This window comes from Ixodes scapularis, unplaced genomic scaffold, assembly GCF_016920785.2.
Source record: "Ixodes scapularis isolate PalLabHiFi unplaced genomic scaffold, ASM1692078v2 PGA_scaffold1__304_contigs__length_218370807, whole genome shotgun sequence".
In the NCBI taxonomy this organism is placed as follows: Eukaryota; Metazoa; Arthropoda; class Arachnida; order Ixodida; family Ixodidae; genus Ixodes; species Ixodes scapularis.
Window position 1 is genome coordinate 179,574,935 of NW_024609846.1, and position 13,629 is coordinate 179,588,563.

Consider the following 13,629-nt stretch of genomic DNA (forward strand, 5'->3'; position numbering starts at 1 on the left):
CTAAACTTTGCGTAAATAATTTGACGTGTGGCGATTCATTGGCGTGAACGTCACAGAATGGACGCCAAAACCACGATGAGAATCTTCTAGATATTTTCGGTCGCGACGTCGCTCGTGCTGCAAAAGTGTAGAAGGTAGCGGCGATGATCGACGTCGATACTGAAATTCGGAAGCGGAAACACACCAAGCGTAACAAGTCGGTGATGGCCACTGGTACCAATGATCAACATCTTGTATGTACTGTTTACACCGAGCCTACTTAAGTCGTTTGAGGCCTGCAATTATTTCTTATTGCAATCATCGGGTCAAAGTTTGGTCTACGGGCCGCTTTTGTTTGAACGAGCAGACGACAAAAAGCAGACAAGTTCGAAAGAGCAGACGAAAATTCGAACGATCAGGCGGCCGTGTGAATTTGAAGATGCACTGAACCCGCGGGGGGGCGGACAACTTGGCGGTTTTCTCGCGTTCATGTTGGAACAAAACAAATACATCTGGCGACCAAAAAGTGTTGCAAGCACAAGCAATCGTAGTTCGACAGCGTCTGGTTTACCCTTTTCACGGCTACTATCTACGTACTCGGACGAACGGAGGGGGCAGAAACACAGTAAAACTGATCTCAAACCTTTCCAGTCTCTTTTGGCACAGCCCCCGTCGCAGCATTTTGACGAGAACGCAGGTTTTTTGTCTGGTTTCTCCGAAAAGAACACAAGAATGCATGTCTCGCACGGCGACTTCTGCCCACCGCCCCAGACCGGAAGTGCGTCCGACGCGCCACCACCGCGGCGTGACGTAGGAGAGTTGAGTTGGTGTATAGCCTTTTGTTTATTTGCTTTGTGAGGACTCCAAGACTCGTTTTAGCGAGCAACTCGGTGCGCCCAAGACTGCCACGCTGTTCCGCGAAGTATGCCGAGTGCAACTTGTAGCGCTGTGGGCTGCTCAAACAACCCGCTGCGCAACCCGGAGGTGCTTTTTCACAAGTTTCCAACGGACCGGAAATTGGAGAAGGTGTGAATGAACCAGACATGTACAAATTACTCAAAAAACGTAGTTAAGCTAAGTTACTGAATATCGACCCCAAAAGTAATTGGAGTAGAGTCGATATTACGCATTTGTAATGGTAATTGAGCAAACTACTTACTGTAAAAAGTAGCGAATTACTTTGAAGTTACTTTCGAAGTTACTTTTTTATATTTTTGTGGTAGCAAAATGAACAGCAGTTCTGATCCGTAAAAAACGCTGCGAGCCTAAAATAAATGCCGTCACTTTATTGCTTGCGTTTTCACGAAAATAGTTTATCCGCTCGCAGAAGCAATTGACTCTCAAAGTTCTTGATAGAAGGGTTTTCCCCTTTCCCTCCTAAAGACGTTCCCAGCCAAGCTAAAAAGATGTTCCACCGACGCGCTGGATGGAACGGCAGCGTTGAATTTGAGAAACAGGCTGTGCGAGGTCGGAGGCATGTGAGGTTTGACTCGGGTCTTGAGGGTCTTTTGTAACAAACTCCCCTCCTTTTTTCTTTTTTCTTCAGCAAGTTGTGATTGTTATGACTGGCCCCTCTTTATTCCCACGACGTTCGGGAAGTACGATGAGCGAGTACGTGCACCTGACTGTCAAGGGTTCACGCCGCGACGATGAGATCATCCGGACGTCTGCGCGTCTCGTTGCAGTGCTAGTGCTACGATACTGAAAAAGAAGGAAACAAGGAAACGTTGTTTTGGTTTAACAGACGATGAAACGAAGTATACTTCGCCGCTGACGCCGGGTCCAACAGGGAGGATGCTGCATTCCCAAGGGTGACTCGCAATTTTCGCCGGCGACTACGGTATCTTGACGAGCCTGGCACGCCTGACAAGCAAATCGCTTTAAACAAAGAGGAGGTCTCCCTGGCGTGGAAGGTCGGGAGGACGCAAAGGACTACGTGAACAAGCATTGTTGCTCGTACAATTGCAGCTGGAAGCGAGAACGTGCCCCCATGAACGGATTATCCGTGTCTGCGTTTGTCCATGGGGGAGTCCGGCTTTGAAAAGGCGTATGCGCTGACGACGAGGCGACCATGGGAACAGGCGCCCAGCTGCGAGGTCATTTCAGTGGCGCCTTTCCAGGAACCCCCAAACCGCTTGAGTCAAAACTCACTAATGGCGCGTTCACACTGTAAGCGGATCCGCGTTCGCGAAGCGGATCCGCGCGTTCTTAACCGCAAAGCGGCTGAGATCGAGCGGTTGGGGCGCGTTTTTGCCAACCGCTTCGGGACCGATTTCTCCCAACCGCTTTCCCGAACCGCAAAGCGGCAACCAATCACAACGCGACACTGAGGCTGACGTCACGTCAGCATCTCGGGATCTCATTCCAACATGGCTCCCGTCGCGAGTACCGTCGCCAAATTGGCTAAGCCTAACGCAAAAAAAGTAGACTAATATGAGGACTGATGTTCTTCTGGATGTAATCAAACAATACCCCGTCTTGTACGACAAGAGACATCCACAATTTAAGGATATCAAGTATAAAGATGAAGTGTGGACGATGCTCGGCGAGAGCCTGGGAGGGATACCTGGTACGTACCATTTTCATTTCACGTAAGCTACGCGCGTCAAAGTGAAGGACAACTTTTTCCGAATATATGAATCAACTGAACGACCTGATCGTACTCGCTTGTATACGCCGAGCGCGATCTGGGCTTCTGGGCCTGCTTGCTAGAATCAGCATGGCTGTTTGAAGAAAGCTTGCCAAGCGTTTGCGACTCGGCTTCACGTGCCACTCGGCTCGTGCGCTAGCTTTGGCGGTGCTTTCTAGAGACTGGGACGGTCTCTAGCAACTGGCAACTGGGACGGCGTGCTTGAATCGGCGTCTCGGCCGAGTGAAGAAAGCCTGCTGAAGCCTGGGGCGCGCGAGCGCTTGAGACACGACTGGCCACTCCGCTCGTGAGCTAGCTCCGGCGGTGCTTTCTTGTGACGCGGATTATAAGTTGGTCCTGGTCGTGCCCCGAAAACCGCTCACGTTCCATTAGAAGTCTCAAATAAGTAAACACATGTTCTTGAATTGTGAATTCTGAACATCCCTCATTCTAGTGCGACGCTAATATGTCAGTATTCAGCTGTTCGAGGGCCTTCGCCCAGATATATTTTCTTATGAGAACGTGTTGGACCGGACATTTGCTTACTTCAGGCAATACTCGCGCTGCCAACCCAGGTTAACGCTTTCAGCCTGCAAAAATAAATAGAACATGGCCTCACCCATTATTCAATCATTTTTTTACAGCCAGTCACGGTTTGCTGTTAGCAGTTAATGAATGACCGTTTCATTTCTGCAGGTGTGGACCTCGTCAACAAGTTTAAAAATGCTAAAGACACGTACCAAAAACACAAGAACAAGATAACATGCTCCATGAAAAGTGGAGCGGGAGCAGCCCAGGTGGGCAAAATAACATGGCCTCACTTTATGCAGATGATGGAGATCATGGAACCAGTCTCCCCCAGTCCAATGTATGTAACCATGCCTCTTATGAAATCAATGTTAATTTTATAACTGAAGTTCTATATTATTACTCCCCATGCGATTTCAGACTTCACACAAACCTGCAGTTTGATGAAGAGGAAAGGTTAGTCACACAAATGTTTTAAATAGATAAAATTAAAAGGAAATTCAAGAAACACTTTCAACGAAGCGAGACATCTTGCATTGTCCCTTTGTTGAAAAAGTTTTTCTTGAATATTCATACCACAACAAAAAGTAACCAAAAAGATGAACAAAGTAGTCATGTTTCACATGTGTTTGTTGTCATTCAACGATTTATTATTGTGGTGCTCAAAACAGCAGTGGTGCCACCAGCAGTGGTGCCACCAGCAGTGGTGCCACCAGCAGTGGTGCCACCAGCAGTAGTGCCAGCACCAGCGGTGCCAGCACCAGCGGTGCCACTAGCAGCGGTGGACACCTGGGGTGTGGAAGGTGGGTCCTAAGTGTTTCAGTGCTCTGCTGAAAGCTACAGTTGATATAGTTTGATGGCCGAATACCTTTTTTCTTCAAGGAATACTCGGCACGATGACAGCGAGATGGAGTCGTGAGTTGACATTAGGATCATTTTATTAAAGCCGCACGACCTTGCATCAAAGCTTCATTGCATTTACTCTTTGGCAGGCCTGCTGACAGCATTCTGCCAAACCTTGCGGAGCAAGACGGCCCAGTGTAAGCCTCACTTTTCTAATCTAAGTTTGTTCTGCCTGCCAAAGGTTTGGCCTAATCTTGAATTTCATAATTTGCATAGGAAGTTAAAACTAAAGTCACAAGTCATTACACAACATTAACACAGGGGATATATACATATGGGAAATAAAACGAGCTGCTGTTCTGTCCTCTTCACTCAAACAAATGCAGGCAACAAGAGGAGCCAAGAGACCAGCAGCAGCAGCTGATCAACAAAGCAAGGTGAACAATCTCTAGTTATTATAAAACTGTCTTACACTATTTCGTTCCATCAGGCCACATTCAAGCGGATCCAACATGCAGGACCCTGTTAGCACCTGCGTAAATCTTTTGGAGGAGATACGGGAGAGGCGTGCGAGGAAGGCAGGTGGCTTCGAAGATCCAGTTCATCACTTCTGTGCGTCCCTTGCCGGGAGAATAAGGACACTTCACGATACAAAACAAATTGAGATAATGCATGATATCGAGGATCTGATTTACAAAGCTCAGCGGGAGCATTTCTACGGCCCAGACTACTGAGTGCCAAACTAATAAAGTGTGAAAAAGAGACTTCTTGTTCTAAGTCAGTTGTCACAAGGCCCCATGACCATCTTGTCTTGCCAGGGGACAGCACCTCCAGTCACAAAATGGTGGGCAAGCTTGTCCTGCATCTCGTATGCCTCCCTGCAAATAAAACAACCTCAAATATCAAATCAAGGAAATGATTGGAGATGTTTCAAATAGACTGAAACAGGTCGTAACGCTGACGCCATTCTGGCCAATTGGCGGCCCTTCCCGCGCGAGCCAATCAGCCGGCGGCGCAAGGCGTGAGCGCATGTGCAAGAACTCCCGGCTGCTTCCCAGCTGAGTGGGACGACGCGTAGCCTCAACAATGCTCTTCGCCTACAAGTGTTGCGTCAAAATGGTGGTCGTCTCCTATTTGCTCCCTTCTTTCTCTCTCACTCCTTCGGCACTCTCCTCCTTTCCCTTCACTTTTCTCCTCTCCGGTACCTTCGTCGCCACACCCAATGGCCAGGCTCTCCCCATATACGGCTCTGGCTGTGGAGGAGTGTGTACTGCGGCGAAGCAAGACGCAAAATCGCGATGCCAACTTTATCAATGCTATTAATGCAAAGGTGCAGGCGAGGTGGACAAAATAAACTATAATAATCCATTCTCCAGGGATTATTATCGTACATGAGTACTACACGCTTTTCGCTTCTCTGCAGTACACCAGTGCCTGGTGAAAAGCGCACTCAAAGAGACTAATCGACCCTCCAGCAGTACGGACGATGAACATGGTAATTCGTGCGAAACTTCCGAGTACTGTCAGTCTTTCGTAAGAAATGCAATGGAATAGTATGTCATTTGAGTCGACAAAGAAAACATTTTGAAAACTCGCATAGCATATTGTATCGGTTCGGTTGAGCGGTGAGGCCCGAGTTATTTGACTTTCAGCAATATTAAGGTGAAATAAAGTTTAGGCGCAACGTTGGCGCAGATTCCCCCAGTTTCGGCAAAATATAGCAGGGTAAGCGGCGCAGTTTGGCACAAATGGTGCAGCAATCACATCGCTGATATTGATGTGGCCCATTTCCAATGACTCGCATCATTTTCTTAGCCACTGAAAACTGCTTCATTGCCTCTACTAGCCTGACACAAATAAACACAACTATAGTAACATACCGAGCAAAATTAAACATACTTGGCTGAATCGTAGCCTCTTCTGGGGATGCCTCGCAGTCCAGCGTTCTTGCTGGCTGCGTCCCTTCTCCACGTGCCCTCAGTTGTTCGACCTTCCCAGTCCTCCTGGTCGGCTGTGCCAGGAGGGCAGTAGGCGGCAGCCGATGCTTCAGACTCCTTTAGCAAAAAATTGTGAAGGACAACGCAGGCTGCAACAATCTTGTCAGTATTCACCTCGCTTGCCCTGAAGGGTCTTCTCAATATTCGCCACCTCTGGGCGAGAATTCCAAACGTGTTCTCTACGACTCTCCTGCCACGGCTCAAGCGGTAATTAAAAATCTTCCGTCGCCGCCTCAACTCCCTTTTCTTTCCTTGGTCACTTGTGTCACCTTCATCATCTGGAAGCTGGTCATCCACTCCATCGTCTTGTGGTTCTTTATTGGACGGCTCTGAGGCAGAAGTTTGAGTGTCTTCAGCTCTTGCAGTGAGGCCTGTAATGTTAGAGCCAATATCTTAGCAAAGGAGCTGTGAAGTCTTCAAGAAAGGGCACCTCAAATGTGGTAATGTGAAGTTGCATGAGCATGATACAAAGGAGGATAAAAGTGCAAATGAAAACTTTCTATAAGTTTTTTAATCTTTCCTAATAACCAAACTACGAAGCTGCTAAAGATCACTCCAGACAAAGAGTGCATGTTGTAACATTGTCATAATGAATAAAGGTCATGCAATTAAAATGTCATTAAAATTCCCGATAATGAGATAATATTTGGTGGGTAGCTTGCTTGTGTGGCCAAATTACTACATTTGTGGAAATATAATAAAAGAAATTGTGCATAACACGGACGAAAACAAAAACACAGAGTTATAGGCTTTATAGGCTGGACTGCTTTCTGCAATCAAGCCAAAACAACATTTTTATATTGCTTGCACGTGATGTCCTCGCACTGCAGCAATAGTCATTCCTACTTGTTCTGGCCGCGAGAAAAAAATTGGTGGTGCGAAAGCATAACCTGCACAGGGTACATGCACAATGGCAAGGTTTTTCACGATGCCCACTGATGTGACACGAGTGCAAGCCATGTATAGTCTATCTATCAGCACACTGTTTACGAACAAGCCCGCGTTTGCCCCCACCAAGTGTGCGCACTGCGCATGCGCAAAAACCAGAATCGCCCGAGACGAAGCACCAGCTGTTTACAGCACAGAGATAATGTCTTCATGCGAAGATACCATCTGCGAAGATTGCATTTGCATGGAGAATAGTGTTCTCGATCTGGCTATTCGCTATGTTATTTATGCTCAGTGCAATGATTGGCTGTATATGTGTTCTGTGGGAAAGTAGATGCAAAAGCCCTGTCCATAAATAGTGCGGCTATTACTCGAGTAAATACGGTATATTAGTGATAAATGTCTTTTCTCAAGCAATTGTATTCAACTACAATAAAAGGTGGCGGCATGGTGTTCATTATTTTATTCTTGAACGATATGCTAAAAATACGGCATGAAAAAAGCCAGGCATTACATACTTTTTCTTGGGTATGGCCTCATCAGGTAAGGTTTTAGCGGAAAGGCCTCGTCCCCCACCAGGTAGTAGGGTAGTTCCCCTTCCTCTCCAACAGCTGTTGGAAAAGGCAGTCCCTGCTCCCCAGAGACGATGAGCTGCTGGATCTTGCTGCGGGCAAAGATGCCCCCATCGCTTTCACTTCCGTGATGGCCAACTTCAACGTAGAGGAACCTGGGATAAGAATGGGATTTTTTTTAACATTAGCAGTAACCAACTAAAATGCAAGAGCTAGACCTCATAATAATAATTGTGCTGTGTGTATGTATAGACAGCTGAAAGTTAGTCAGCTGCAGCGGGCATCTGGGCTGTAGATTATAAATTTAACCAGTACAATACAAAACCGCTAACCTGTGTTCGTTCAAGGGATGCTGGACCGAAATCTGGATTCCAGAAAACACAGTTTTCAAAAGCGTGTAACGGGATGCTACAAACACCAAAATATCACTCGTACAGCAATATCTAAAACGAATGGCCGTATTCCCTCCCTCCCCCCTCCCCCCTCCCCCCCCCCCCAAAAAAAAAACAAAAAAGAAAAAAAAAGAAGCGCATTTGACAGAAATGTTTACGTCTTGATTATCCGAGAAGGAGAGGGAACGGCCTCGCGTGTTCTCCGCCTCGCCGCCTTGAGGGGGCAAAGCAAAGAGAGGAGGAAACGAGATATCTTCACATCACTCACCTCGTCGGCCTCGTTCAATCTCAATCTCTTTTTACGAAAATACGGCTGTCCATTCAAGATATCACCTTACGAGTAGTTTTGTAGGGATTGCAGCGCCCCGCCTACAGCTCCTGCATTGTTTTCTGAAATCCTAATTTCGTTTCACTATCCCTTTATTCAGCACCACACAGCAATGATATTTGGCCGCATGCAAGTACAATGCTAATATAGATCAAACCGGGCAGAGTTGGGGATTCAACCCATGATTTGCTGGGCTCCGCAGCTTGAGCTTTCACTCTATGTGCATCGGTACTCGCTTCAGAGACGCCAGCTGCTTTTTCCGCAGCTATCGACTTGTAAAGGATTAGCATCGTTGAAGGTTTGCGGCGAGCGATCGACACAAAAGACGGCTCGCCACTCGGCTGACAGCGAGTGTGGCAGCAGGGGGGAACAGGTTTGGTTGACTTTCACATATACCCAGAGACAATGTCATCGTAGTTCCCGTAAGCGCGACACGCGACTGCAGAGCAGCAAATAATTAGTATTTTCTTTGCATTTACGCAGCGGAATAGCAGATTTTCGGGGCAAGTAGACACGTTTTTGGTTACTTGAGCTTTCATAAACATTATAAAAAATACAAGGTGCCCATTCTTTCAACATTAAAATTGTTGCACTACCCCTTTAACACTTTCGGCGAGCATAACATGCTACGCCTGCAACATGTCCTCTCAGTGCTCAGCGGCGTTCACGTGATTATCGTATCATGCCTACGCAGTGTGCTTCTTGGGAGCCGTCCGGCCGTCTCCTCCGTTTCCTGCGTCACAACTAGGGTGACCACGCAACCTTCGTTCTTGCAGGAGACCTGACGCACATGCGCCGTTGTGCCTCTCCCCTTGATGGCAAAATATTGCAAGCGAAAATTGCTCGCCAAAAGCTGAAAAATAAACTATTGTAATTAGTTGGAAATCCTACTGTATCATGAGAAAAGGTTGTTGCGGAAAGCTCTTCTTTGTTTTTAGTGAAGACGGCCACAGAAGGCAAAAAACCTGCAACTCACAACGGTAAAAAACAAACAAAAAAACATAAGGTTTTATTTTTGTGTAGGAGCATATTAATATAAGAGTAAGTATCGACAGTAAACAATAAGCCGAAAAATAGTTACTGTTTTTTATTTCCTTTTGATGCATTGCTGTCTGGTGCAGTCGATCTTTATGTTTTCAACTTAGATACGATTACAAATAAACAAAAGTATATCACTGTGAGTGATACTTATCTTAGTTTAATTGCCGCGTACAATTTTCAGGTGCATAATACGCTTTCAGACAGCACAGGATTTCGGGATGTGCGCGTTGGTGAATTTCCCTTAATACTCTTATTTCTTGGGTCGTGAACATACCGTCCTTTTCTTACTCTCCCCCCTCCCCCCCATCCCTCCCCCCGTCAGGGTGTCCCGGATTCCGCCGGCAGGAAAGTGGTCACCCTAGTCACAACTTTCGTCGTCATCTCACTCTCACCGTTTGTGAATATTATGTCTGGGAGCTTGTTCACATCACGTGCAAAGACTGATGCCAAAGTTGTGACCCCTTCGTTCAATGTAGTAGACACCAAAAATTGGTGGAGTGTGGTGCAGATAACGCTTTCGCCTGGCGTACGCCCGCCCCACCGGGGGCCGCCCGTCATTGCGTAGAGGATCATGTGACATTTCGTACCACGTCTTTGGCGGCCCGAGGCCAACGTTCTGACAAAGCCAAAGTTTCGGTTTTGATTTCTGCTCATGTATAAAATAAGATTGTACAATATAGATCTAATTTTTCACAAAGGAAATAACGTAGTGCCCTTTATTAGTGCTGTTTAATGTGAAATAACTCAATATACCAAAATTCTTGGAATTGAGCGGAGTTGCCCTTTAAAGGGACACTGACGGGGTATTTATGCTTGCCAAGGTTTTTATTTGTACATGACATACAAGAGCCCAACAACCCAGAACACAATTTGCGGCTCAAAATTCGGTTTCTTTCCGCCCGAAAACCGCTAATCAAGAACTGACCGGTTCGAGTCGCACCCACTTTCTTCTTTATGGTCATGTGCTGTTTTCTATGGTTTATGATACCCATTTTTTGTGGCTTCTAAAAAGCCGCAAATATGGTGACTGAAGAAAACAAGTTGCACAGGCACGTGACTTCTGCCAACTCTGTCCTCCTCTATATTTCTTCTTCCTCCCTAGTCCGGTTTCGGTTTTGAGCAGTTGTGTTTCTTTTTTCAACCTGATATTTTTTTTATATCTACTTTCCCTGATAATTTGTCTTAAAGTAGGGGATTTGTCGTCTTTATTCTGTATATGCATATCTTTTGCCTTGTACATTAACTTAACGTTTAGTAATAAAAAATCGAAACTTGCCGGTACTTAGCATCACTAATTGCCAACAAGGACTTGCTGAAAGATCCCTTGTAGTTCCGATGCAGGCTGCCAGAGAGTGAAGGGCACTCGATAGTGATGTGCTTGCCGTCTATGGCTCCCACACAGTTTGGAACGTTCCACCTTTCTTCGAATTCAGTGGCGATCTATTGAAAAAGGAAAAAATAAAGATTCAACATTACTTCTTATTCTCCTTGAAAGCTTCAGCCTGCTAGGATGCACAGAAGAATTGTTCAGCACGAGACATGAGAAATAGTCTATGTACCTCATAAATTTTTCATTGGCAGAAAATATTTGAGTGTTGCAGCACTCAAAACTGTACAGCTTGTCGTTCACATTTGATAACCCTATGCAGAGAGCAAGTTGTCTGCTTCTTGTGCAGAAGTTGTGGTGATGTCAGAACGAAACCGAGCTCTAATTGGCTTCGACTGAATTTTGAAAGGATAGTAGGAGACCTGAATGTAGATACCTCGAGGTCTACTCCCTATTTTTTTTTCAATTTTCAACCAGCCAATACGAGCTCGGCGTTCTGACATCAACGCAGCCCCTGTGCAAGAAGCAGGCAGGTGAACTTGCTCTCCGCATTATTACGCCATCACAAGTAGGAACCATAAAGCCGCAGTCGCACTGCTCATACATCATGCAAAACATACGTTATTCGCTGCAGAGGCGATGAGCGAATAATCTGTGGACACGCCTCAAGCACCTTAGAAGCATGTTTGTTTCATACATGGAGGAGGAGGCTTCTGGAGTCGACATGACGCTACAGAGGTACACGCCCCCAACAATGACCAAAACCAAGAGACGCTATCGGACGAAAAGGAGAGCCGACTTGGTGCCAACAGCTGCTTAAGTTTATTCCCCCTCCAAGGACCCTCCCAAGCGTGACCAAAGCAGCTGTTGGCACCAAGTCAGCTCTTCATTTCAGCTGCCTCCCGTGCTTTTACCCACTTCCGGAAGCTCATGCTGGGGTCTTTAACGAGCATAACACAGTAGTCATACACGGCCAGACGCCGGTATGATGCTCATCCAATCTGATCGAAATGGGTAGGGGTGGTGATTAATTACAGGATCCCTGTATTATACAGCACAAGGTTTCGCTCCACGTGCTCTGAGCTGCGGTGCACTAACACACACGGCCACTGATTCGTGTCACACCAGCATTGTTCCCCCCACAGAACAACGAAAATTACACTGCAATTGGGCAAAGTTACACCAGGTGAACATTTTTCTAGAGCTTTGCATGATCGCTATTTATATTACCCGTGCACAAAGAAGAGAGGAGGTGAGCAGTGGTGATATAAAAAAAAAAGTTACCTTTTTTTACTGTTCGGGCTGTTTTGGGCATGCCACATAGACAGGCCCAAGCACCTCCCAGAGGGCGCTGCATACCTCGGGTATTATCTCGCAGCATGTTGACCTTGCCGTCAAGAAGTTCTAGGATACGCTTCTCAACGTCTCCCCAGCGGCAAGAAACCTTAATAAAAAGAAGAAAAAAAAAAGAGCAGTAATAAAGAAATGAGATTTCTGCCAAGTATACATTGGGCAGAATTTAATTAGTACATTCATATTGAAAGCAGTAGTACACTTAACATCACCACAAATCAGAATATTCCCCGACTGCTGGGAATGTGTTGTCACAGAGGCAAAAGAACGCGTCTATAAACAGGCGCAGACTAAACCATAATAGCAACATGGAGCAATTCCCATTTTTTTTTTTAATTTCCAAATTTTTGCGTCAACGATGTGTGCTCTCTTGCATCTGTATTATTGGCTGTCCCATCATCAACGAGATAGAGAGAACTCACGACGGCTAGAAATGACACGTACTTCGGTACAACCCGGTAATTACGAAAGTACAGCCTCCAGATTTTTCAACAATATCGCGCGAACGCCGACCGGCCGGTGGAGGCGTACACGGACGCCTAGCCTCGCTGATTTCCTATTTCGTGTTGATCTACCAGCCGGTCGGCGTTCGCGCGACATCGTTAAAAACTTTGGAGGCTGTACATGCGTCTGCATTCTTTGCATGACTACACATTTTTCCTTATATCCCGCATTCAATCTAATGCTCCCTACTTCGCTGGCAATTACCTGATGGTGAGGGCGAGGCGCACGTCCGGAGGAATGGCCTTGCGGAAGTTCGTGTCCTCTTTCCTGGTTCTGTCGCCGATCAAGCCGAGGATTGTATCGAAGGCGCTGGGAGGCATCCTCAGGAAGCTGGTAAAATAACGTCATATGCATGATCGATCTGGAATGTTGTCTTTACGTGAGTAGGCAATGCAAAAGCGAACGAATTACTTACTCCCGGTAGTACTCAAGGTCCCGCTCGCGAAGAAGGGGAACGAGGTTCGCCCCCTGTCCATTCTCGTCACGGTCACGGAAGCAAGGACGGACCCACCATCTACGAGGACGACGCCGCTCGCTTCTTTCAGCGGACGCCAAAACTAGCGTCACCAAAGCAACTGCAACAGCTTCTTCGTCACTGCCGTCGCTCGTGGAGTCGTCCATGTTTCTTTCCAAGCCGCAAGCCGAGAGGATTCGGCTTCAGTTTGGATTGTAGAGCAGAGTGGATTTTGGATTGTAAAACATGGTTGCCAAACGAAAGTCTCGAAAGATGGCGAAGCAATCGGTAACCGCCGAGAAACCGCCGATCGCGTTCTGGTGTATGTGAACGGAGCCGTTCGCCAACCGCATCCGCAAACGCTTCGCGAACGCGGATCCGCATCCAGTGTGAATGCGCCATAAGGGAGCCAGAGTTGCGCGTTTATCTCCGTAAAGGGGTATTCACACGAGGGAGAAATCCCGGGCATTTCTCCCCGGCACGCGCATGCCAGGACGAAAACCTCAGGCGTTTCGATGTGCAAAAGCCTCGCGTTTTCATCTCGTGATGCGCGCGTGCCGGGGAGAAATCCCCGGGATTTCTCCCTCGTGTGAATACCCCTGTAGCGCCGTCTTTCCTGCACGGCATGTTGATCCCGCTCGTCACGTGACTTAATTCGGCGACTAGCGGCGCCGCGCGTTCGAGGCGCGCGGCGTGCTCAAAAGCAGGGGAACGTACGCCGGGGGCACGGCAACGTCTACTTTCCTGCACGGCACTTGATCCGGCTCACGTGATCGGATCTCGGCGAATAGCGG

The 13,629-nt window shown here is 47.1% G+C and overlaps 2 protein-coding genes and 1 long non-coding RNA gene across 3 annotated transcripts; 2 read left to right on the forward strand and 1 right to left on the reverse strand.

Annotated features, from left to right (window-relative positions):
* The first annotated feature begins 2,412 nt into the window (after nt 1–2,412).
* Nucleotides 2,413–3,614, forward strand: LOC120839032. The gene is made up of 3 exons (XM_040209238.1): nt 2,413–2,548; nt 3,305–3,476; nt 3,557–3,614. The coding sequence occupies exons 1-3, from the start codon at nt 2,413–2,415 to the stop codon at nt 3,612–3,614; spliced, it is 366 nt and encodes a 121-aa protein (XP_040065172.1).
* A 311-nt stretch (nt 3,615–3,925) lies between these two features.
* On the forward strand, nt 3,926–4,789 carry LOC120839033. The gene is made up of 4 exons (XR_005715229.3): nt 3,926–3,939; nt 4,019–4,051; nt 4,129–4,176; nt 4,366–4,789. It is a non-coding gene; the product is annotated as an uncharacterized LOC120839033 (long non-coding RNA).
* Nucleotides 4,790–11,883: 7,094 nt separating this feature from the next.
* Nucleotides 11,884–13,210, reverse strand: LOC121046390. Its single transcript, XM_042290572.1, has 3 exons — nt 12,797–13,210; nt 12,586–12,711; nt 11,884–11,968 (listed from the first exon to the last, which is right to left on the reverse strand). The coding sequence occupies exons 1-3, from the start codon at nt 13,000–13,002 to the stop codon at nt 11,929–11,931; spliced, it is 372 nt and encodes a 123-aa protein (XP_042146506.1). The 5' UTR covers nt 13,003–13,210; the 3' UTR covers nt 11,884–11,928.
* Between the last annotated feature and the right edge of the window lie 419 nt (nt 13,211–13,629).